This window comes from Argopecten irradians, chromosome 8, assembly GCF_041381155.1.
Source record: "Argopecten irradians isolate NY chromosome 8, Ai_NY, whole genome shotgun sequence".
Lineage (NCBI taxonomy): Eukaryota > Metazoa > Mollusca > Bivalvia > Pectinida > Pectinidae > Argopecten > Argopecten irradians.
Window position 1 is genome coordinate 10,849,122 of NC_091141.1, and position 25,480 is coordinate 10,874,601.

The window sequence follows — 25,480 nt, forward strand, 5'->3', positions numbered from 1 at the left end:
CAATGTATAGAACCTTGAAGAGGAATGAAAAATACTACATTATAGCTAAAAATTTGTTTTAGGCATGTTTGTTATAAATGCGTTTTATTGTAGCAAATAGATTCAAAACATACTAAAATGTCTTATTTCTAGATTTGTACCATATATTTGTACTATTAAATCTACATATGATTTTTTACCAGGTATTCATCACTCTGAAGGGGTTAAAGGGCAAATTCCCCAAGACTAGACTAACCAAGAAAGCTGGATCTGTTAAGTCCAACAAAGATGTCGCCTTCAGATTCTCAAGGGACAGTACTCACATATTCAAGATCCGAGGGCCCAATGTGGGCAACCTCAAGTCAGTCATTATCGAGGTAAGGGCGAGATTGTATTGTAAAGTACAGAATATACTGTGTAACTTGTCTAAACTGGAAGTCAGCATGTTTGGCTAGTAAAGCCAGGTTTCCAGTTAATACAGGTTTTATTACTATATATTAACAAAGGAAAATGCTATTTCGGAATACACAGGTTTTGACAAGTTGTCTTGTATTTCATGTTATTAAAATACAAGCACTATGATTGGCCACTGAATCAAACTTGTGTTGTTCTCCATTCTGACAAAGGACGGTTAAAAAAGCTTCAACAATAAACCTTTTTATGACATACGATGCCCTGTAAATTTGTTGTATGTTAATAAAATTTTAAATAATTATTAGATGTTACAGCAACTTTTCCTAAATCTGTATTGTTTGTTTTGTCTTGGGCAGACCAATGGTACAAAGAAAGAGGATGCCTGGTTTTTACGGGAGATTGAAGTCATGCATGTGAAAACAAAGAAGAGTTGGGTGTTTGTGTGTAACCAATGGTTGTCTCTCGTACATGGAGACCAACAGACACTGCGCGAACTCTTCCCTCGTATGTCTCCGAAAACAAGTAAGTTGTCATAGCAACAAACACAGAGTGAACATCTCCATAAACAAATAAGTTAATTGCCATAACAACAAACACAGCGCAAACTCTTCCGTCATATGTCACCAAAAATAAGTCAGTTGTCATAGCAACAAACACAATGTGAACTCTTCCCTCAAATGTCTCCAAAACAAGTAAGTTGTCATAGTAAGGTGTGATTTCTTTCCCTTCCACTATAACATTTTGTTCAAAGCTAAAGATTTACTGGCTGATTTTGGAAGTGATATTTGTCCTGGCCATAAAATGATTCATGCCTACTATTAAAGATATGTCATTGATAACACATTACACATGATTGAGATTTACATAGTCTTATAATTTTATGGCAACATACCTTGTTTTATTTTATAAATTGGGACCGTAAGCTCTTTTCTCTCCAGTAGTCTGATATAGGATACACATTTTTAGTCTATAAGATATCCATCAATGTCAATGATCAGGGTTATTTTTTTTTTTACGAACTTATATCTTCTCTTGTCTACAGCCTATGAGATTGTGACAGTGACAGGAGACAAGATGAACGCTGGAACCAATGCCAATGTATATTTGACACTGTATGGAAGAACAGGTGCTACAGAGAAAATACCTCTGAAAAATAATACAGGGAAAATGTTTGAACGAGGCACCAGTGACATTTTCAAAGTGAATACAAGATGTGTAGGACCGATGCGTAAAGTGAGAATTGAACATGATAACACTGGTATGGGAGCAGGCTGGTATGTAGAAAGGGTGAGTTTGGATTTGTTACGATAACCATGATATACATGCATTATATTACCTTTAATACCAATTACAAAACATGTTCTGTATCTATACAAGTCACTTTCGATGACCAAGATGTAAGGGTATGAGTGGTCAGTTGGTGCAGTGGGTAAAGCATTACCTTTCACTTAATTGTCCTGGTTTCAAGTTCTGGCGTAGATGTGAAAAGATGTGGTCACCTGCCTGATCATGTGGGTTTTCTCCTTGCACTCTGGCTTTTTCCCACTTCAAGACACTTATAATATACCAATCAATATATGTTACCTTGGTAACAGAAGTTATGTTACTTTGGTAACAGAAGTTTTATATTGACACTTTACATTTACAGGTTGTGGTGTCAGACATGAAACACCAACAGTGGAAGTACTTCTTCCCGTGTGGACAATGGCTGGCTCGAGATGAAGGAGATGGCGCCATCTGTCGTGACCTCATCGGCAGCAAGGACCCGTTTGGGATCAGGAAAGGTGAGAGTTTCATCAGTTCACTGAAGATTATGGACCTTTGCGTAATTAGCTAAATATTTCCCTCTCGTGTGAATTAACATGTTTAAAGTATATCATAAAATCCTAAATATTTTACTGCTTCAATATTCCTATTTGCCTACTTAGTGATATATTATATGATGTCCTTAGTGATATTATATGATGATACCAACAATAAAAAAATCAAGCTTTTATTTAAGCTAACATGAATAAGTTCAATGTTTCAAGACTATGTTTTTAAGTTATTATAAACATGTAAGAAAAAGAAAAAAAGTTTTAGATTTTAAAATTCATGTTTAATTTTGTTGTAATAATGTGTTTTAAATGAGCAATTTTTTACACTTGTTTGTGCATAACTGGTAAATCTTTTGTAGAATTAAAGAATATCTTTTAAAAATTTTCTAAATGACATTGGTTCAATCCATCACAAATTAAATTTATTTTCCAGAGAGCAAATACAGAATCACAGTATACACCGGTGATAATCGCGGTGCTGGCACAGATGCCAATGTTTACATTACAATATTTGGGGAGGTTGGCGACTCCGGAGAGAAACGATTAGACTCTACATCAAACAATTTCAGACGTGGAAAGTAAGCACAAATCTTAAAAAAATCATCTTCATTTAATACTTATGAAAGGTTTAAATGTGTAAAAAAAACACTTATTAAATGAACAATATGTTGTAATGATAAAGTCAGAAGAGTTGTTTCCCCTTAAACAGCAGTTTTGCTTTTGGTGTTTACAGATTTTTTCAAAAACCATAGGGCCCATTGTTTTGAAATTTTACATGTTAATAGCGGATAGATGTGCAATATAGGTTTGATTTTTTTTCTGGGAAATCTAAGATGGCCACCATAACCCTAAAAAAGGTCATAGATTAACATAAGTGTCTAAGACACTTGTTTCTATTTTCTTTATATCAATTGTATGTTATATTGTTGTATGAAGAAATTATAAATTAAATTTTTGAAATAAGAAAGATTTAGTATACCAAGGTTTTCGGGGACACTGCATACTATGGTGATGGTTTTGAGAAGGTCTGGAGGCCGCCAGTATGCTGCATTTACTACAGCTAAGAGAGAGGCATAATCCTTACTGACAGATATCAGTTTTCTATTTGTATATCATATAATCCCTTGCAGTAATTCTATCCATGTTCATTTTTGGTTGATAGAAATGATTCATTTTTTTTCTTTTTTAATTTTTTAATATGGTACCCATACTCCTACTCAATTGTCTTATCCATTGGTCTCTCATAACCCTGATGAATGGGGACAAGAATCTCTGAATATATTTTTGTAATTTAAAAGAGATTTAGAATGTTTACATTGATGGCTTTTTTTGTTCCAGGTCAGACGAGTTCATGGTGAAGGCACCATGTTTAGGGAGGCTGGAACGTGTCCGAATCGGACATGACAATTCCGGATTTGGTCCTGGGTGGTTCCTGGATAAGGTAGGTGTAGAATTATAGAATCTTCAGAGTCATGCAAGCTTTACGTCAACGACTTGTAACCACTTACACAGAGACATAGCAATAACAAAAGCAAAGGGGAGAAAGTGAGAGGCAAAAAAAAACCAAAAACAAATTAAATTGAGGCAGGGAAGTGATTCTTATACATGTGTCAGATTATATTTTTTAGGTAGAAAATGTTTGTTGTCAGTCTATGTAACAATAATTTAAGTTCCATATTAAACACTTAGATACACAGTATGTAGGAAAATATTTGAGATAAGACAAAAAATAATTGGCTGTATAGTCTGTCTCGATAAGTGATGAATTGGTCTTATATGTGTGTGCGAAATATCAGAGATATGTTTAACGAGGATGTTTACTGTTTATTTAATCGCTGTCTGCAAACTATATCAATATCAGGTGGAAATGTGTACTTTATTCATAGGTATGGAACAAAGCCAATAAAGTTTTTTGTAAATACATGTAAAAATAAAACATCGTCATATGTTTGCTAAGAATAACGCATTTATTGTGTTATGAACATTTGTTTAAAGATGCTCCACCGCCGACGGAGCATAAATTATATTCATCATTTGTACAATAATTGGTGTTTAATCATGTAGATAATAATCTAATTAACACAAAAAATAATATAAAATTACTTATTTTGCCTTTGGTGCATGCGCAATTATTATATCATTCCATATAGGATATAGTGGCACAGAATTTTTTCGGGATGCAATTAATTATTTTTCATATTTTTTACTTGAAGTAAAATTAGAAGCTCAAACTTTTCAATGGTGGTAATGGTGTAAAGTTAGTAACTTTTGTAACTGAAGAAAAATACTAAATCGTCTGCTTGAGTGAAAAAATACCCTTTGTCTGCGGTGGAGCATCTTTAAAAAACATCTACTGAAGTTCTAATGGTTTCGTGCTATTGTTGTTACTATTGTAATTTAGCATGTGGTATTCATAAAATATGCAGCTAATTAGAAAGGGTTAGGGATGTTAATATCCCATTAAAGCTTCTAAGTCAAAAGTGTTTGTAACATGTTTTGGCTAAAAATTAATCTGATAGACAGCTACTTGTATATGCATTGTACCGGATATTTGGTACAAGTGAACCTTCCCTGAAACACTTTTATAGTTCTAAGATAAAACTAAGCATGGCTTCTATAAAGATTTTTTTTAAATTTCTATAAAGAAAACCACATTCATAGTGACCAATGTCTTGGTACCTGTAATGAATTTTACTTTAGAATAAATATGGAAAGTATATCTTGTGTTAGAATTCAATAACTTCTGCTCTGATGTCCTAATTGGTTATATATCATGTTATTGTAAAAGTGAATATTTTTGCGAGTTCTTAATTTCATGATTTTAAGCATAAAACGTCTGTGGTAGTATATTTTTGTGATAGATATAATTTCAGTTTTAAAGCTACACAGTCAATACAGTCACAAAATATTATGTGCGGGGATTTTTTAATTATTCCTATTTGCCTACTGAGTTATATCCAGGATAATTCTAAACTTCTATAAAAGGCTTTACTACATGATATTCCTTACGAATGATCATTTGAGAAGTCTTGTATGATTGTAAAAATACCCTTTCTGCAGTGACATTCCTAAGCAGTGATGGTTTCAGATACCCTGTACTCTTATAAATGACCTTACTGTAGTGACATTTCCACTCAGTGATGGCTTGAGATACCCTGTACTCATACAAATGACTTTACTATAGCAACTTTCCCACACAGTGATGTTTTTCAGATATCATGTACTCTAATAAAATGCCTTACTATAGTGACATTCTCATCCTATGTAGAAAAAGATATATTTTCTACACTTATAAAATCCCTTACTGCAGTGACTTTCCTAACCAGTGATGATGGTTTCAGATATCATGTACTCTTATGAATGGTCTTACTCTAGTGACATTCCCATCCTGTGATGGTATAAGATATATTGTGTAAGTACTCTTTTTAATGGTTGTACTATACCAACTTTCCCACACAGTGAGCATGGTTTCAGATAGCCTTTACTCTTATAAAAGGCCTTACTGCAGTGACAATCCTAGCAAGTGATGTCATGATTCCATGTAATGTAAATCATGCTACCCTCTCATCCCTCTAGACTAAGCAGCTCTGGGTATATATTTATCTTAGCGCCATCTGGTGGTGTACAAATACTCACCAGGTTGCACTAAATGTAAACTCTGAGTCAAGAGTCAAGGCAGGACAGTATTTCTGTTGGGTCATGGTGACCTAATTTAGTGCTTCAAGGTCAAATGAAGTGAGCATGTCCAGGAAATGATGGTTTTTTAGGTCATCTGACCCAAAGGGTCAGGATGACCTATTGTCTTCATGCACCATCCGTGGTCGTGCGCCATGCGCCATCCGCCATGCGTAAACTTTTCATTCAAGATCACAAGAGTCAAATAGGCTAAAAATCCTTTAAACAACTTCCATGTGAATAACTAAGAGGCCTAGAGACCTGATAATGGGCCTGTGACATGCTTTGATGAAGGGCTACCAAGTTTGTTCAAATGAATGACCTTGACCTTCATTCAAGATCACAGGGGTCAAAATGGCTAAAATCTTTAAATGACTTCTTGTGAAAAACTATGAAGCCTAGAGACCTGATATTGTCCTGTGACATGCTGGGATGAAGGGCCACCAAGTCTATTCAAATGAATAACCTTGATCTTCAATCAAGGTCACAGGGGTCAAATAGGCTAAAATCTTTAAATGACTATGTTGTATTGTGCTAATAGTCAGATGACCGTTACGGGACACATTTACCGGCGGTGTAGATGGCTTTATAAATAGGTATAATTAACCACTTTCCCTTTATGGGATTATAGTCAAATTTTTACCAGTTACTTATAGTCGAAATCTAAAAACATTCCAACAAAAATAATTTCTGTTGCAATTAGTTTGATGTTGAAACCTATTGTGACTGGACTATTAAGGCCCATGGGACTCTTGTTTCTATCATCTTTTAATGTGTACACCAAAGTTTCTAATTCATCGCATTCATTTTTCTCTTGTGTATTTACCCAAAATGCAACAGCTAAAGCCTATAGCCTTCAGTCATAATGGTAATCTCCATTTGTCGTTAAATAATAAATGAAAGAAACTTAATGGATTGACCATTTTAATTATAAAAATATCAAATTTTATTATATTTGCATTGTTAACAACCTTTCCCTTTTTTCCACTGTCTATAAAACAGTTAGTTCCATCAGTTCAGGATTGTTTACAATTTTGATTTGATAACTTATTTTGTCTTTTTACTCTCCAGAATTTGCCAACAAGACCTTTCCACACACTGCAGTTATCTCCCATTAGAAGATCAATAAACCCAGTCTTTCAGTTCATTCTTTGTATCCATTCACAACACATCCTTATGTCCATTTACAAATAGTTCCACTATATAAGTATAAACATGTGTATAACAGATATATCATAGCAATAACAAAAGGCTGTTTATGTCTCACTGATATAAATCACAGTTATCTTTCCTTGTTCAGAGTCGTCTCCCTTTGCACAACAAGGTTCGCCACCAATTTCCTCACAATACTTTATTTTATCATTTCAGCTGGAAAAATTGTTTTGTTTATTTTGCCATTCTTTAGTCCATAGAGAAGTTATCTCCCCTTTGGTTTTTTTAAGAATCTTTTGCTTTCCCTGAAAATGCATTTTCCAGCATTGTAATAGATTGTTCTTCTTATAAAACATAACACATACACATGTTATGTATTCAATGTCTTTTTCTCTATGTACCGGTATTTGGTCTAAAATGAGAAAAATCATACTGATTCCACTTGGTATCATAAAGCACCATTTCACTTCGTGCTCCACATCATCTGGTCCTCTCTGACCAATGTCGGTCAGTCCAATGTAGATCTTAAATCTTTGCTTAGGGAATTTTAACACCACACTCGTACCAGCTAGCTACAGGGGTCAATATCGGGGACATGTTGGCAAGGCGAGGTTCCTGGCCCCAATTTTCTCTCATATAGGCTGTGGAACAGAAACAAAACAAAAAATGAAAAAATAAATTTATTTGAAGAAAAGTAATTTTGAAAACTCCTATGGTGTATCAGTTACTTGATGCACTTTTGGATAAATTATTTTGTTAACCTTAGAATCATGGTCAGTTTAGACTGAGAAAGTACAAATTATCTTATCAAATCTGTTCAGTTTGGCTCTATTTCCTGTCTATCTGCCAGCAAAGGACCTTGAAATGTTATCGTATTAAGTTTTGATATGTTATGGCCAAAGGAAGCTCTAATACCACCTGTTTACAGAGTTATACCCCGTCCCTTGTAAATACTTAATAAAACACCACATGTTTATTGACATCAACAGTGTAGTAGATCTTTAACGGAAGTACGTGTTTAGAGTAACCACCTGTCAAAACTATAAACCTGAGGCCTAGTGTTGGCAGTGAAGTCCTGTGTAGATGGTTTATCAGATCTACAATTTCTTTAATTATTTTTGTTCCCTGTTTACTGAAATATATTCCTCTCATATCGTTAAAGTATTGCTTATATAGTTTTTTAAAGAGAAATTTTCAAAACGTTTTCGTGGAGATTAAGTTTAGCAGATAAATATTGAATGGAAATATCCTTGAATTATATGGTGCAAGAATTAAAGGGACAATTCACTCACGCTAATTCTTTTACATAACCAAGAAGCAAAATATGGCATAAATGTATTGTTTTACATTTCTTATGAAACATATAACATAAGATATTGACAAATTCCACATCATTGTTTAGTATTTTAATTGATACCGTTGTAATTACAAATCGTTGATCAATACGATTAAGCAGGTACAATATGTACGCTGTACCAATATCCGAGCCAAAGTCACGCACGTTAAACAAATGAACTACATAACCACTGTGGAGGTGATATAATGATTTTTTTAGGCAAGACAATTCACCTAATAAGGTAAACACACTATTGTCAGAGCGATTTGAGCTGTTCTAGACAAAAGTAGCATTACTCTACGAGCAAGGGACTGGGTTCGGCATACAAGATATTCGACCACAATTTGTAATGGCGGACAGCGAGTGAGTTTGAACATTTCACACGCATTTCACCACCATGGGATTTTCTGACATATCACAGTAAAACCAACTGATCTAATTCCCATTAGAACTGGGGTTTTTCCGATATATATACAAATTTTAATGTTCTCGTAGAATGAATTGTCCCTTTAAGGAAGATTACCAATTTGCGAATTTACTTTGATCATGAAATTTGTAAAAAGTAAATCGCATGCGAAAGAAAGTTAGTTTACAGTATACAGTCAGATCTTCTTAATTCGAGACCTAGGTTAGGGGCATCCTGATTATACCAGGGTTTACTATCACTGCTGTCATATATACCCCTGGTTTATGTCATAGCTTAACTGAAGGCAGTTCAGGAGAAAATAAGTGACCAATCACAGGTTGCAGACACTTCCTTTTAATATTACAGAGACAGTGACGATATAATGACTGTGATATTAACCTCAGGCGTATTGATGACCCGCGAGGGTGGTCAATATAAATACAAAAATAGTAACCCTGGAGTATTGAGGAAAGGGTGGATATAATGACAGTGATAGTAACCTCTGGAGTATTGAGGATATGTGTCAAGGATTTTTACCCCTGGAATATTGAGGATTGGGATGAACATGACGATAGTGATAGTAACCCATGGAGTATTAAGGATGGGATAGGGATTGAGGGACCTTCTTTTTGATATAAAATGAAAAGTTTAGCTGGGACTGACAAAATACCGGTACTTCAAATTAAGTCTTCAAGCTAATGAGTGTGAGTCAACGTGGTTAAAGTACATCAATGTTGTATGTGTCATAATTTTCTTACTCACACTAACAAAAGGTCAAAGTTCATGATAATTAATGAACATTTTTTAATATTTGTTTTCACTCTCTAATGGAGTTCATTATTAAAAATGATGTATTTCATGTTTGACCTTTTAATATTATGTTCATACCATGCTTTATCAAAAATAGAATTTGTTGTAGAAAATATTTCCAACATCAAATTCTTGATATTATTATTGTGTACGATAAGTAAAGGAAGTGGCTTTGAAGGATTCACTGCAGAATCCTATTCATTTCCTGTTGGCATTTAAATCAGTTCTGTTTATTGTACAAATAGTGATTGTTGACATGTAGGACTACCCTCTCAACAGAAACACCAACTTTACTTACTGCATGGTGTGAATCATGGCTAATTAAGGGGTGATAGAAGCTAGACAAGTGTGGGGGAGGGGTCGGGGGGGGGGGGGAGGGGGGAAGGGACTTCATTAGTGTGGGGGAGGGGGGAGATTCATTAGTGGGGGGGGGGAGGGGACTTCATTAGTGTGGGGGAGGGGGGGGACTTCATTAGTGTGGGGGGAGGGGGAGGAGACTACATTAGTGTGGTGAGTTTTTTGGGGCCCTTTTGAAAGTAAAAGAGGAGAGAACTACTATGAATACTGTTGAATGTGGATTAGTATTATAAGTAATGTTGATGTTGGGGATAGATGCTCACAAGTTGATAAAGCTTGTAAGTTAGTATGGGAATCAGGTTTTAAATTTGTCTCAATAAACTCAGAGGGTTGGCCCCAACGGTTATTAGGGGAGGCAGTGGTTTTGGAGATTGGATCAGCTTGTAAAATGCGTTTATAGGTCATTTGGTTTGGAAGTACAAAGTATATATCAATTTACTTGGGGATATGGTCAGTGCAGTAGCCACAATTAGGTTTGGACATAAAAATATATATAGTCCTAAAATATGTAGGTAGAGACTGCGAAACAGATCTTAATAAAAATATCTAGAAAGCAAGGGTTAGCAATGAAATTTTCTCTTGTGCATGCATGGAAATGTTTTATTACATGTAACAGCTGATTATTATTTTTTTGCGAATCCAAAAAAAAAATAAGAAATAAAGGGTGCTTAATAGAACCTTTGGACTAGCCTTTCATCAAATGATTATACAAAGTAAGCCATAAATCAATTTGCAAAAAAAAATCAAACAAGAAACTTAAGGTTTTCATATTCTTAGTCTGACCAATGAAATTGAAGCCTCATTAAGAGAAGTAGGGGGTGTTTATATTGATGCAGGTGCTATATTAGATTGAAAACAGAACTTATCATTTCATTAATCAATTTGTTGTGACCACAGTGGTGTCCTAAAATATCATGAAAATATATTCCTCAAAAATTAATGGCTACCTGGTAGTTATGACTTCAGTGAAACACAATTTTGACACCTACCTTTTGTTGAAGGGAAATAGGAAAACTCCTTTTCTACTGAGACACCTGTCTCTCCTGCACCGCCAACAAACTCACAGTGATCTTCTCCGTGTCCATGCTCATCTGCGATGTCCAAAAAATCATCGTCCAGCGAGTTTCCGAGTAAAATCTTGTATCTGTCCTCGGAACACAAAATCACGCCTACAAATCTAGCTGTTGTCCCACTACACACGCTGTTCTGGCGGACATATTGAAGTTTGTTACAGCTGTTTTTTACGCTATTATAACTGAAATTATAAGCCATCCACTCACCAGACTCTAACCTCTGCTGTATATATAAGTACTTAATTGTCTTTTCATTTTTGGAGACTTTTTTCTCCATCGTTGATTGTTTCACTCCCATAATCTGAATGTTCCGACTCATATTAGTAAGAATTGAAAATCTGGATTGCACACGGTTAAGATTTTGCTGAAGTGCACGGAATTCAGTGCCCACTTCTCGATCATTTTGTGCCATAGAGTCTTTGATTCGATCTAATCTAACATCAAATGCATTTTGTCTGAAATCGAAATTACCAAAATCAGCCTCAAGGTCATTAACACGCATTTCCATGTCTGTGTTTTGGTGTCGCGATTTGTTCAGATGTTTGATTTGAGATTCAACGGTATTGATGTTCTGTCGAAGAGCTCTAGTAATATTTTGACTTTCATTTCGATAACTCTGCAGCGTTTGCTTAAAAATATTGAGATAACTGCTTGACACATTATTATTCCTTTCCACAATGGCTACTCTTTGTTCCAGTGCTGTTATGGACGAATCAAGACGTTCCTTTACATTCACCTGAATATGTTTTTTAAGTAGATCAAGTTCATTTTGTAAATGTGATGCTCGTTGAAGTGTGTTTTGAGGCCCATCAACGCGTCTGCTCAGTGATTCAAGTTCTGCCTTCATCTCGGCAACTTGTTGTGTCATAAGAAGTCCTGTTGAAAGAGACGACGTTCTTTCAGTTCTATAAAATTCAGACAAATTCTTTTTCATCTCAGAAAATCTTATTTCAAGTTCTGAAATTTTTTCGGTGAAGTTGCACTGAGAGCATACCATTTCAGAGTCTTGCGGTTTTGTTGACATCTCAGCTTGTTGTTGAATGACAGCCTTTTTAACGATTCGCTGTATTATAACTTTTAGCTGTTGTGATATTTCACTTGTAATCTGGTCCTTATCCTTGGTACTCACAACAGACTGTAAGTTGTCAGGCAAAACTGTCGACCAGTTAGATGAAATTGAATTTAAACTTGACGTTTCATTCTCGGACAATGAATTTTCCAATGATGCATTGTAATGCAGTACATCGTCAACATCGTCGGAACTATTAGACACATTTAATTGCTGTTCGTCATCTGTTTTTGTTACAGTAGAATTGTCTGTCAATGTGACATTTGATTTAGATTGGGCCAATTCTTTTTGTGGTTGACTTTCACTTTCTGTCGTCTCTTCGTTTCCATTGTTAATTCTCCCTGTTAATCGTTGAAGGGACCGAGCCAGCTGGTTAATATTCACTGAGTCCACTTCCAACAATTCATCGAGTTCCTGATATTCATTCCTAAGGGCAGAGTCATCTCCTGCTAACAATTTCTGCAAATAGGAATAATCGCCATTTTTACTTGGCTCCAAATCAGTAGCAGAACCGATTTCATCAAAGTTCCTAGAATATAGATGGAACAGTTCCTCTTCCAAACTCTGCATTAAATTTGCTTTTAGAATTTGAAACTCCTCCATAAGCAAAGGTTTAATGGGGTCAAGTAATCTATCAGAGCCCTCTACTGGTCCTGAATTTGACCTACTTAAAGTTTCAAGTTTGGACTCAAGTTCGTGATATTTTGATTCTAGATATTGGTTTTTTAATGTCATAGCGCTCATTTGACCTTCCATGATTTCGACCTTGTTTGCCAGATCTGCGTATTGTGTCATGGCTGGCTGAATACGTTGTGTGTCTATCACCCGTACATGGTGTGTCATTTGTCGTAACTGGGCCTCAAGTGACTGAATTTTCGCCATGAGTGCCTCATGGTTGTTACAATTATTTTTAATGCTATCCTTCGGAATGACAAGACTAAGTACACATGTGTCCTGGGCCGAGTTGTAGTATTGAGGAATAGCCCTGACAGGGATGGTGTAGCACCAACTCAGTAGGAAATAAGCTACAAATATTGTACACAAATATTCCATACTTATATCCAAGAATATCACAGATACTTCAATGTTAAGTCTCACTCCAAAAGCGTTGATGAGAACGTTCAGCAGCAAATAAACGGTCAACAAGTTTTAGTATTGGTCTAATATTCAATTCTTTGAAAGTAAATTGAATGAGACTGTTCCACGACGTAGTTCACTGTATAACAGTCATCTTCCTATCTCTGTGTATCAAAATTATCATTGCACTCAAATATTGAAAGTATTGTGTTTCCAACATTTAAATTTGAAAATCTGGAAAAATGACAAATTTGTTTCCTTTATGGATTAAAACGTAATTTATCAGCGATGAAATGATAACAAGCACTCTCCTGTGTAGTCTGTATCATCCGCACTGCAGGGCATCATGCTGGGATGGCATTCATATCATTTTAACACGGAAACCGACACTTCCTTTAGTTTTTGTCTCATTGAGCAATCCCTCCTCACAGAACACCAATATATCGCTACTGGAAAATGTTCATGTTTTTTTTCTTTAAACCAGATGTATTCAGTGTGTAAATACGCAGATATTTTTGGTGTTTCTTATAAACATGGCTTCTGTATCACATTGGTGAGTCGGATGTACGATTGTCGGTAGGAGGTTTACTTGATCATTAGACATATTTCCATGCCGTTTGATGTGAGTGCGCCGTCTGCCGTTTGGTTGTAAGTGAGAACTACACTGTACCCCACCAGCCTCTGATTGGTCTGGCAAACTCACACAAACAATTCATTCAGTGTTTACAAATGTCTGTAATGGTTCCCAGTCTCAGAGACATGCCCTCTCGTTTGTAATCCAATGGATCATTAGTTCTGGCATTCTGAAGATTGGACTCTGGTCAAAGAATTTCCTACAGGCGGAAATGTTCTAAGTGTTGTTTGTAAATAAATTAATGTTGAAATTCTGAGTCATGTACTTACACAGCAAACATATTTGTTTTGTGAATGGGTGTAACTAAAACACTGTCTGTCACCTTCCCCCCCCCCCCCACCCCATGCCCCTATCCAGCCTCTCCCTACTTCACCCCATCTTCCATCTCTCATCCAATTCTTTACCCCTACCTTGCTCTAACTTCAGTCCTTCATTTCCAACAGACATTCACTAATAATTGTCTAAATTCATTTTCATGAAAAATTCTAGTTTTCTACACTTTTTCATAATTTTCTTCAGTAATGGAGATACGTTAAATGAAAAGCAGAAACACAATGCAGATGATAACACTTTCAGTAGAACCTTTGATACTAGTCTAGGGCCGCATATTTTATATAGAAATATAAATATGGAATTTGGAAAACATTTTAAGAATTCTAATTAAATTGCAATGCAAAATTGGTTTCATACGGAGTTGAAGGCTATTTTAAACATCTTCAGATTATATTTTAAATAACTGTAAACGAACTTTATGTATATCTAAAATGTAGGTTTAGGTTATTTTGTGAAATGATGTCTTTCAAGGGGAAATTAGATTATTTTCACATTATGAGGTAATTTAATTACCAGTTATGTCTAAATGTATCTAAACATCTATTTCCTTAATGAGTAGTTTGATCAAAACTAGCTGTGAAATTCTTACATCTTTCATTTGATATGAATATGAAAATGAAGTTAATGAGGAAATGTTTCTATTTTTATACTCTTTAAGAAATTTACGGTCTCGTTTGTGCTAAATGTATGTGTTTTAAACATGTGTTCAATTACGAGTTAGGAGGTAATATTGAAAATGGGTTATTGTAAATTACCGTATTACTGAAATAAACATCCCTTCAATCCTGATATTCACTGCAACTGAAAGCATTTATTAGACATATCAGCCATAAAATCATTTGTAGAGTTTAGAAAAACACCCAGGAAATTCAATTAAAAACAGAATTATAACTTTTATTTATTATTTATTTTTTTTATAAAACAAATATGGTAACTTCTCAGTAAGGACTTTTTTTATATCAAATGTAATAAAAATCTGATCAAAAGATATTAATGCACTGCTCAGATTTTGAAATGAAAAAAAAAGGAATTGCAAAGCATTCTTAGTAAATATTTCATCAAAGAAATAATAGTCCTCAGTTTACTTTGAAAAATCATTTCTTGAAACTTTTATCAGAGCGAAAGATATCAATGAAAGGATAAAAGATCTTTAGCTATACAACACAATCTTTTCTTTTCTTTTTTTATTCTACACCTATTCAAAATGTATTGCTTACTTTTTGTATATGTATCATTTTGATAAAAATCTTCAATAAATTTGCCAGATATATGGCTGATATGGGAATACAAACTGATCCCAGGTGCGGTTTGGAAAGGGTGGGAGTTGTCAGGTCAGTTTAGGGTAGGGGGAGGGGAGGGTGTAGCGAAGGGGTAATACATATAGTAGTTGGAGGAGAAGTTGCTTGGGCAGGGGAGGGGGAGGAGTGATAAAAGGGAAAGTACACAAAATATTTGCAGTTTTTGGAGGAGGGGGGTAGGGGACAGTATTTGGTACTAGCTTACCCTCCTCACTTGAGTGGGTTAATAATCTATCGTGAAGTTGCAGGGATATTTAAGATAAGTTAACTCCTGGTTCCCATTATGTTGTCAACACTGTAAAGAAATATCTCCAGTGTATTGACAGCATGCATTTGTTACTTCCTAAATCTGCCTTCCACACGTCTGCTTCAGCATCGTAGTTTATTGCCTCAAAGAACAAAGGAGGAAATCTTTTGAAAACTGAGAAGAAAGGACTCTCTATACTTCCTTTTCCAATTTGAATTTTGAGTAATTTTTCAGCACTTCTCATGTCGATCTAGTGTTAACATAAGTACCGTACATGTTTGAAATACGATGGAAATATTGTTTGCATGCAAAACAAATTCTCTGGAAAAAATGATTATTTGAACATTGTTGATATCCTATCTACTCAATATATCTATTGTTTTCTGGTGGGATCAGGCTTTGTATAATGTCTTTATTTTTGTGATAATGTTTGATGGTTTGAATTTTCACAAACTTTCACAATGGATAAATTGTATAACAATATACATGCCAGAAACCTGATCACTACACTGAAATGTTTGCTAATTCCTTCAATATGAAAAACCCGCTAAAATAAAACAACTACAAAAATGTGTATGGTAACAGTGATGATGATTGTGTAAGTGCAGACTAACAAAAGAATGTGGGAGGCACTACAGAATTTGGGCGGAATGAAAACTGTGGTTTTAGCACTACAGGGTTTGAGGGCGGGGTAAGAGCTTTGTGGTGCAACATCACAGACATTTACAAACAAAATTCTTAATTTATTAATATGATACAGAACTAGAGCTTTTGGTGTAGGCAAAACTATTTGCTATGTCAGCAATTTTTAACTGGATCTAAATTTTCACCCCCAGTGAAAACATACATAGCTTAATTAAAGAAAAAATATTTGTGTTTTTCTTGAGAAAAGGCATATGTTGGAGGGAGGGAGGGAGAAATTGAGCGTGGGAGGGGAAGGGAGAAAAGGGACTGTTTGGATGATGTTTCAGAGTTTCCAGGTGTTATATTTTTATGCAAGCTGATGATTTTTGATAAAATTTATAAAAAAAACATTTTACACAAGTCAATTGTTTTCATGATATGAAAGTGGATGATTTTTTTATTAAAAAAAAGTATTATCTACATTTGAGTATCTTTTTAGAATTATCTTTTATATTTATCTTCAACTTCAGATGACAATTTGAGGACTTCACACCTGTAAAAAGTTAATCTGTCTCACCCTTGTTATTATCTTTATCTACAGGTGATCATTGATGACGTTGACAACAACATCGTGTACGAATTTCCTTGTAATCGATGGCTGGCTACAGACGAGGACGACGGCATGACTTCTAGAGATCTAATTGTCAATGTTGGCCCAATGAACATTGCCCCAGGTATATATACATGTATTTCGGAACGTCACAGTCCATTTTTTAGAATAATAATACAGTATTCTGTCAATTCTAGCTAAAATGATACATTTACAAAAAAAATGACTTAACTGCTTTATGTATTAATTAGGATTTCAAAAAGCTATGCATTTTATTTATGTTATTTTAAGACCTTCTGTGTGACTCCATGGATCCTGTTCTAATACTATTCTGATTTTTTAACATGAATGTTTTGATATCTCCTTTTTCTCACCCTTCTTCATTAACTATGACTGTTGCTTCATTTCAGAAGATAAGGAATTCCTCCTGTTATAAAAAAAAAAAAAAAAAAAAATTCTGAAATTGTAATTAGCACAGGTATCTAATTCTTATTTGTTTTGCTACCTAATGTTAATTTCATTTCTTACTAGGAATCCCATATGTGATCACCGTGACAACAGGGGACAAATCCAACGCTGGCACAGACGCAAGGGTCTTCGTCGTAATGAATGGACCTCAGGGAAAAACAAGTGGCAAAATTTGGTTGGAGACAGGAAAGTTTGAGAGAGGAACAACAGACATTTTTAATGTTGATGTTGTGGAGATGTTGAGTCCCCTAAAGGAGATCGAAATTGGCCATGACAACAGTGGACTAGGACCGGGCTGGTATATGGAGCAGGTGATCGTGTTCTGTCCCAGTACAGGGATAGAACAGGTGTTCCCCTGCCAGAAGTGGTTCGCTACCGACAGCGGCGATGGTCAGATACAACGTACTCTCAAGGAACAAAAAGCGGTCCGCAAAACAAAAGAAAAGAGTAAGTATTATCTTCTAAATTTTCAAATAATGTCACCTGCTGATTTCATAATATGCTGTTGATCAGCAATAATCTGGATGCAGAAAATCTGAAAAACTCATAATTTAGACCGAATGGAAGGAAACTTATTTAATTGATGATCATGATAGACGGTATTCCGATTCTGGAAAAATTCTCAGTCCCGAGATTTTAGACTGGGAACCAAGTGTCTGGATTATCAAGGTCTGCTTTAGAGATTCCACAATTACAAAGTGAACTTTATTTATATGAGCATAATTGTAGCTAAAAATTACAGAACTTTGCTATTTTTTCTACTGTTTAGAGCTCTTTAACTCCCTGAAAGTTCATAGTGGACTGGTCTAGTCTTTGATTTAGAAGGGCCTAAATGTGTCTTCAGGGATGAATGAGTTTAAGACTGTTAAATTAACCTTACATCCTTTCTCTTTTAGTATTGAACAATTTCTAATGGTGCTTACTAGCTGTTGTAGAGATCATCATGAAAATTTTAATCCTAACAAGTTCGTTAATACACAAAGAAACATTGAATTGTAAACACACGGTATATTACTTGAGCGTTGAAATTTGTTCATACTAATTTTAATTTCTTTCTTTCAGAGATACCTTGGCTTGTTCTTGTCACAACAAGCGATATAAAAAATGCTGGTACGGACGCAAATGTTTACATGGTTGCCTATGGCGACAAAGGCAAGTCTGACAAGATCACCCTGGACAACAAGGGAGATAACTTTGAGAAGGGACAGTCGGATCACTTTAAAGTGGGTATGGTTGACATTGGCAAGTTGTATAAGATACGAGTATGGCACGACAACGAAGGATTCGCATCAGGCTGGCATCTTAACAAAATAGTCCTTGAAAACATGACAACAAAAGAGAAGTACAATTTCAAGTGTGACAGATGGCTGGCAGAAGATGAAGATGACAAATCACTTATCCGTGAAATTCCAGCGGAGAGTAAAGAAATCAACAAGCCGCTGCCTTGTAAGTGCTGAAATATTTGTTAATGAATAGTCTTTTATTTTTCAAATACATGTATTATCCTGACATTGCATCAATGTCTGATGTCCACCCATTAGGATTTTGTCTAGATTTCCAAGTTTATTTAAATGGGACTTACTGATGCAAGAAGAATGTAGAGTTGTTGCCCTTGCTTTGTTTTTTTAATTTCCTCTTTGTTTTGCTGCTTCAATTAATACCTGCTGAAGAACTATTTATATTGTCATGTTCAAATTTTAGAAAAAGACTGAGTGGATGCAAATGAAATTAGTTTGATTTACCATCAAATTTAATCAAATATGTAATTAGATTTGTGCTCATAGTACTTTCCTATGATTTAAAATTTAAATGATTTTTAAGAAGCTTATGGTGTGAGAATAATGTTTTCTTTTTTTTCTCTAATAGTGGTGAAATACACGGTGGAAGTTCACACAGGGAAGAAAATGAGAGCAGGAACAGACGCCAACGTGTTTTTGAACATGTTCGGTGAACTAGGAGACACGGGCGGCTAGGAGACACGGGTGACCGACCTCTTAAAGAATCTAAAACCAACAAGAACAAATTTGAGAAAGGAAATGTAAGTGTAACGATCTCATAAATACACACAGGCTTGGAATATAATCAGTGACCTGGATCAAACAGATTTATCATAGGGGTCGGACTATATGGTTGATGTTTTATCCTGTGAAAATGAAAATTGTCGAGCCCCTATGAATGTGATCAAATGATGTAAATGAAGTCAATTATAATAGGTTTTAAACTAAATTTTGTTTTTGTACAGTATCTCCTCATGTAAAATTATATATAATATTAACAGTATCAACATTATTTGATGAGAGTCTGTTACATACTCAGTACTATATTATATTTTTTATTACTATTATTAGTTTTATATATTAGTCAAACCATGAACAAAATATTTTTTAAACATAGTTGTCAATTTCAATATTCTCACTATTTCAGGTGGATATTTTCACATTAGAAGCTGTGACCTTGCTCAAGATGAACAAGGTCATTATAGGGCATGATGGGAAGGGTGCAGGTTCAGGCTGGTTCCTGGACAAAATAGTGGTGAAACAAGAGGGAAGCGACAAATACGATTACACCTTCGAATGTGGACGGTAATTATACCCACCTTAAATTCTGGGGGAAAAATGCTTTATTTCATTGTTGCAAGAATTGAAAGATATCTGTTTATAGATATGTAAATAAGGAAATAGGCTTGTTTTTGAAACTCTGGTTGAAATTTTCAGTATTCTTCAAGTTAGATAGAATTGGTTCCCTTAGTTAGCTTGAAATATTGAATGATACTGGTAATCCTTAGACCATGGATCTGAAGGAGAAAGAGTGAAATTAAATCTAATGATAGTGTTTTTATTTTGATCAAAAGCATTCTAATTTGCCCCTGTAACATGCATTTATATTTTGTTTTAAACAGCTGGTTAGCCACCAGTGAAGATGATGGTCAGATTGTCCGAGAACTGACCCTGGGGTCACACATGTTGTCAAGTAAGTATTATGGGATGGAGTATATCCTATTTATGTTCAAAATAAAAGATGTTTGTAATGTTTTTCTTTAATTTCCTTAATTCATCCATTCTGTAAATTAATCTACAAATCTAACCAAATATTTTAATGTGCAGTTTAGTAAGTGATTATACTAATAGGAAGAGCAGGATGCCAGCAATATGAATATGAGCCACAGTCAATATAGAAAGAGGCAAACTTATATTTACCAGCTCTTAAGACTATAGCCATTTACAGGTCCATACTGTAGCATTATAAGCTGAGAGGTTAAGATATCCCAACATATGACATTCAAACAAGCATAAACAAAAAACATATATATACTGTCTCTTGCTTCTTTTCAGCGACCACCTACAATGTATTTGTGACAACAGGCGATGTTAGAAGTGCTGGAACCGACGCAAACGTCTCAATCCAAATATTTGGATCTAAAGGGGATACGGGAGAGCTTCAGCTACGATCCTCGGAAAATACCTCAAACAAATTTGAAAGGGGAAAGACAGACATGTTTAAACTGGAATCTGTCAACATTGGCCAGGTAAACTGGAATGTGTGGTGTTTGATTTCGTCTGTAATAGTAGTGACATATTTCTGTCAGCTTCTTCAAAATATGACAAAATAATAAAATAATAGTATGTTGAGATTTTATATGCTTCAGTGCGATTAGACTTTAAAAAGGCAAGATTTTCTTCTATAAAATAGAGACAAAACACAAACATATTGCAGTCTCCCAAAACATACAAGCTCATAAAATCAAATTGCATACAGAGACAGCCATCAGCGACCTTAGCTGTTAATAGGATGTTTTTCAACCAACTTACCAAAGTATGTAGGATTGTATATGCCCCCCCCTCCCTATCTCTATTCAGAATCTTCTTGTTCGAGTGTATACATAATTTTTTTTGGAATTTCTCTCTTTAAATATGTTATTGTGATTTGAGCTGTACATTAAATATATTTTTGTGATTTGAGCTCTCTATTTAATTTGCTTTTGTGATTTTAGCTGAAGAAGATAAAGATAGGACATGACAATTCTAAGCCAGGAGCTGGCTGGTATCTCGATGAAGTACGTATCGACATTCCGTCACGAGGCGAACATTATCTGTTTGCGTGTCATCGCTGGCTGGCTAAGGATGAAAAAGATGGCCTCACAATGGTCGAACTGGAGCCTTCACATAAGGAGGATCGTGAAAAACGTAAGATTCATATTTTTACTAATTGAGAGTTTATTTTTTCACACACAAAAAGACACATTTTCTGCAATTGCATGTTTCTGGTTATAAATTTAAGTTCACAAGTTTGCTTATCATTTGACTGCAGAGATTCACTGTAACAATGATATTTATATTAATGCTATATTTGTTTACTGTGGAGGTCTTTTGTAAGTTGTGTCCCATTATACTAACAACATATGTCTTCCAGAACATTTTACATTGCTGCCGTTGTGTTAAAATCTGCTTTGCACAATGTAACTAATTATATATTTAACACATTACTACATGTATTTGTATATTGTGTGTATTGGAACTTCTGCAAAGATGTAATGGTTTCTTCGTGGTGCAATAACCAAAATAGGTAAAATAGATCAGATTAATGATACAGAAAAAGATACATGTGGGAGGAGTCAATTATTTGTGACAGGAGTCAAAAAGCTATTTCTTAGAGGAGTTATTTTTATATGTGGAAGAAATCATTTCTTTGTGAGAGGAGCCAAAAACCTGTTTCATAGAGGAGTTTTATGTACATGTGGGAGGGGTTACTTACTTGTGGGAGGGGTTACTTACTTGTGGGAGGGGCCAAAAACCTGTTTCATAGAGGAGTTTTATGTACATGTGGGAGGGGTTACTTACTTGTGGAAGGGGTTACTTACTTGTGGGAGGGGTTACTTACTTGTGGGAGGGGTTACTTATTTGTGGGAGGGGTTACTTATTTGTGGGAGGGGCCAAAAACCTGTTTCATAGAGGAGTTTTATGTACATGTGGGAGGGGTTACTTACTTGTGGGAGGGGCCAAAAACCTGTTTCATAGAGGAGTTTTATGTACATGTGGGAGGGGTTACTTACGTGAAGGGTTACTTACTTGTGGAGGGGTTACTTACTTGTGGAAGGGGTTACTTACTTGTGGGAGGGCAAAAACCTGTTTCATAGAGGAGTTTTTAATGGGGGGGTTACTTACTTGTGGAAGGGGTTACTTACTTGTGGGAGGGGTTACTTACTTGTGGGAGGGGCCAAAAACCTGTTTCATAGAGGAGTTTTATGTACATGTGGGAGGGGTTACTTACTTGTGGTAGGGGTTACTTACTTGTGGGAGGGGTTACTTACTTGTGGAGGGGTTACTTACTTGTGGGAGGGGCCAAAAACCTGTTTCATAGAGGAGTTTTATGTACATGTGGGAGGGGGTTACTTACTTGTGGGAGGGGTTACTTACTTGTGGGAGGGGCCAAAAAACATGTTTCATAGAGGAGTTTTATGTACATGTGTGGGAGGGGTTACTTACTTGTGGAAGGGGTTACTTACTTGTGGAAGGGGTTACTTACTTGTGGGAGGGGCCAAAAACCTGTTTCATAGAGGAGTTTTATGTACATGTGGGAGGGGTTACTTACTTGTGGGAGGGGTTACTTACTTGTGGGAGGGCCAAAAACATGTTTCATAGAGGAGTTTTATGTACATGTGGGAGGGGTTACTTACTTGTGGAAGGGGTTACTTACTTGTGGAAGGGGTTACTTACTTGTGGGAGGGGTTACTTACTTGTGGGAGGGGCCAAAAACCTGTTTCATAGAGGAGTTTTATGTACATGTGGGAGGGGTTACTTACTTGTGGTAGGGGTTACTTACTTGTGGGAGGGGTTACTTACTTGTGGTAGGGCCAAAAACATGTTTCATAGAGGAGTTTTATGTACATGTGGGAGGGGTTACTTACTTGTGGAGGGGGTTACTTACTTGTGGGAGGGGGTTACTTACTTGTGGGAGGGGCCAAAAACCTGTTTCATAAAGGAGTTTTATGTACATGTGGGAGGAGTTATTTACTTGTGGAAGGGGTTACTTACTTGTAGGAGGGGTTACTTACTTGTGGTAGGGGCCAAAAACAAGTTTCATAGAGGAGTTTTATGTACATGTGGGAGGGGTTACTTAATTGTGAGAGGGGCCAAAAACAAGTTTCTTAAAGAAGTTTATTTTACAGGTGGGAGGAGTCAATTATATGTGGGAGGACTTATATTAGTGAATTGTTAAAGAAAAGAAATGATTTCTTGTGGTTTTTTCCATATAAGCACAACATATATGATTCAACATATATATTTATTGTCATAATGATGTGGATATATCTCATGTTATTTCTATAATCATCTAGGTTTCTGATATTAACATATTATTGGCTGATAATCGACCCACATTAACATCTCACAATGATTCTATTGTTCTTGCTCTATTGTCTTCTTTGGCAAATGGACCTTGTGGTGATTTTGGGGTTTTTTTTTTCAATTTTTGCAAAGAATACAATATGCAAGATCAGTTTGAACAATTGCTTCTTATTCTGAGTACACAGTCTGGTTTGGTCAATCTGCTGAAAAAGAATGTTGAAAGATCTTTTTATTTCAACAATTTCCTGTAAAGGTTACCAAAAGATGTTTTTGTCAAAGACACAACTGATAAATCAAAAACTACTAATTGTATTACAAGGAAAAAACATGCTAAACAAAAAATAAATATATGACATATTGCTATGGAAGAGTTTGCTGACTGAAAGTAAAAAATAGAAAAAAAATAACCAGTGGTTGATAAGAAAAATGACAACAACTGGCCAATGATGAACAAAAAATAAAGTTTATAGCAAAATGATGGAATATTTCTGACCAATCAAACACAAACTGGTCTGTAATTTACTTGACCACTGGACTGAGTACGTTTCTATTCTGTCACTGACTTTATATTTGTCTTGCACAACTATCTAGGACGCCGTGGGCCAGGTAAGCTGGATTATCTCCCTTTGAGAATTAAATTGTCTCCCTTTTCAGCTTGACATTTTCAAATATGGTATCACTGCATGAGCTCCATAAAACAAGATTATATTACCAAACTTTTTGAAACATGATATTAAAAAAATATTGTACAAAATTGGATATTAAATTTTGAGATTTTGGTTTATGGAGAATTTGTGTTTTTGGAGCTAAAATTGCCATATGCATGTATATTTTTTGTGTCTGATAAGCGTTTATCATTGTGGAAGTCTTGCAACCCCTGCTTACATTTGTTGTCAATTGTACTTGATGCTTATCAAACTGATTTATTGATAAAATCTTATATGGTGGATGTTAGAACATAGGAAATGTATTCAATATTTGAATTTTTGGTGAATGCCTGTTCAGTTGTAAGCTAGCTGCATGGAAAACTCCTGTAGCGTTAGCAACAATAATGAGTCGTAGACAACAGCATTATGTGGTATAGCTATTATAACAGATTGAGTAGAACCCCAGTGTTCTGTGTAGTGGTGTAGATACGACATGATTAACTGTTTGTTATGTATGTCAATAGAATCATAGAGCATGTGGACAAGTAATTAAAGGGAGGTAATTAGGGGAGTAGACCCGCAGGGGTGTACACTGCTGTAATGATAATCTCTTCAACATGGAACGAAGGCGAGGACACAAGGCGGAGGACGCGGGGGTGTGTTTTGATGACCTCAGGTCATTATAGAAAGTGTTTATGTGATAATGAACCCGTGTTTACCAGGCCTCTGTATAACTGTTGGTTTGTTATAATTACTGTACAGTTACCACTAATTATACAAAATCATTGATACTGTCACTGTTTATATAAGAGAGAAAAAAACACTCTTTTTCTCAAGACAAGTGTTTTTCTTAATTATAGGCATTTGATGCATAGAAAAAACAATGGTACATCCTTTTGACAAACTAACATTCTTTCTGTTTTTGTCTGGTATTCTCTTTCTTTCATCTTCACCTAGGGGCCTTTATTTAACATTATTTTATAAGAATTTGAAAAATCAAGAGGTCTTTTTTATTTTAAATCCATAGTATAACAATTGAGTTAAATTACTGAAGACATACTTATTTTAGTGGTAGTTTTATTTTAGTACTTTTTGCACTATCTTTGGAGC

The 25,480-nt window shown here is 35.3% G+C and overlaps 2 protein-coding genes across 2 annotated transcripts in view; one reads left to right on the forward strand and one right to left on the reverse strand.

The window, feature by feature from the left end:
- Positions 1–25,480, forward strand: part of LOC138329340 (lipoxygenase homology domain-containing protein 1-like) — a 56,372-nt gene that overhangs the window by 9,294 nt on the left and 21,598 nt on the right. The window contains 16 exon segments of the mRNA XM_069276257.1: positions 183–356; positions 750–915; positions 1,436–1,680; positions 2,042–2,177; positions 2,644–2,788; positions 3,549–3,651; positions 16,903–17,035; positions 17,443–17,826; positions 18,442–18,825; positions 19,246–19,331; positions 19,334–19,417; positions 19,804–19,961; positions 20,279–20,349; positions 20,712–20,905; positions 21,371–21,563; positions 24,315–24,329. Coding sequence (XP_069132358.1) covers positions 183–356; positions 750–915; positions 1,436–1,680; positions 2,042–2,177; positions 2,644–2,788; positions 3,549–3,651; positions 16,903–17,035; positions 17,443–17,826; positions 18,442–18,825; positions 19,246–19,331; positions 19,334–19,417; positions 19,804–19,961; positions 20,279–20,349; positions 20,712–20,905; positions 21,371–21,563; positions 24,315–24,329 — 2,671 coding nt within the window.
- On the reverse strand, positions 6,793–13,981 carry LOC138329338 (putative leucine-rich repeat-containing protein DDB_G0290503). Its single transcript, XM_069276256.1, has 2 exons — positions 10,936–13,981; positions 6,793–7,678 (listed from the first exon to the last, which is right to left on the reverse strand). The coding sequence occupies exons 1-2, from the start codon at positions 13,139–13,141 to the stop codon at positions 7,575–7,577; spliced, it is 2,310 nt and encodes a 769-aa protein (XP_069132357.1). The 5' UTR covers positions 13,142–13,981; the 3' UTR covers positions 6,793–7,574.

Excerpts from the sequence above, each read along its gene's own strand:
- LOC138329338 (XM_069276256.1), bottom strand. The coding sequence starts at position 13,141 with ATGGAATATTTGTGTACAATATTTGTAGCTTATTTCCTACTGAGTTGG. Across the intron at positions 7,679-10,935 it reads CTATTTCCCTTCAACAAAAG|CCTATATGAGAGAAAATTGG; the intron begins GTAGGTGTCAAA and ends TCTGTTCCACAG.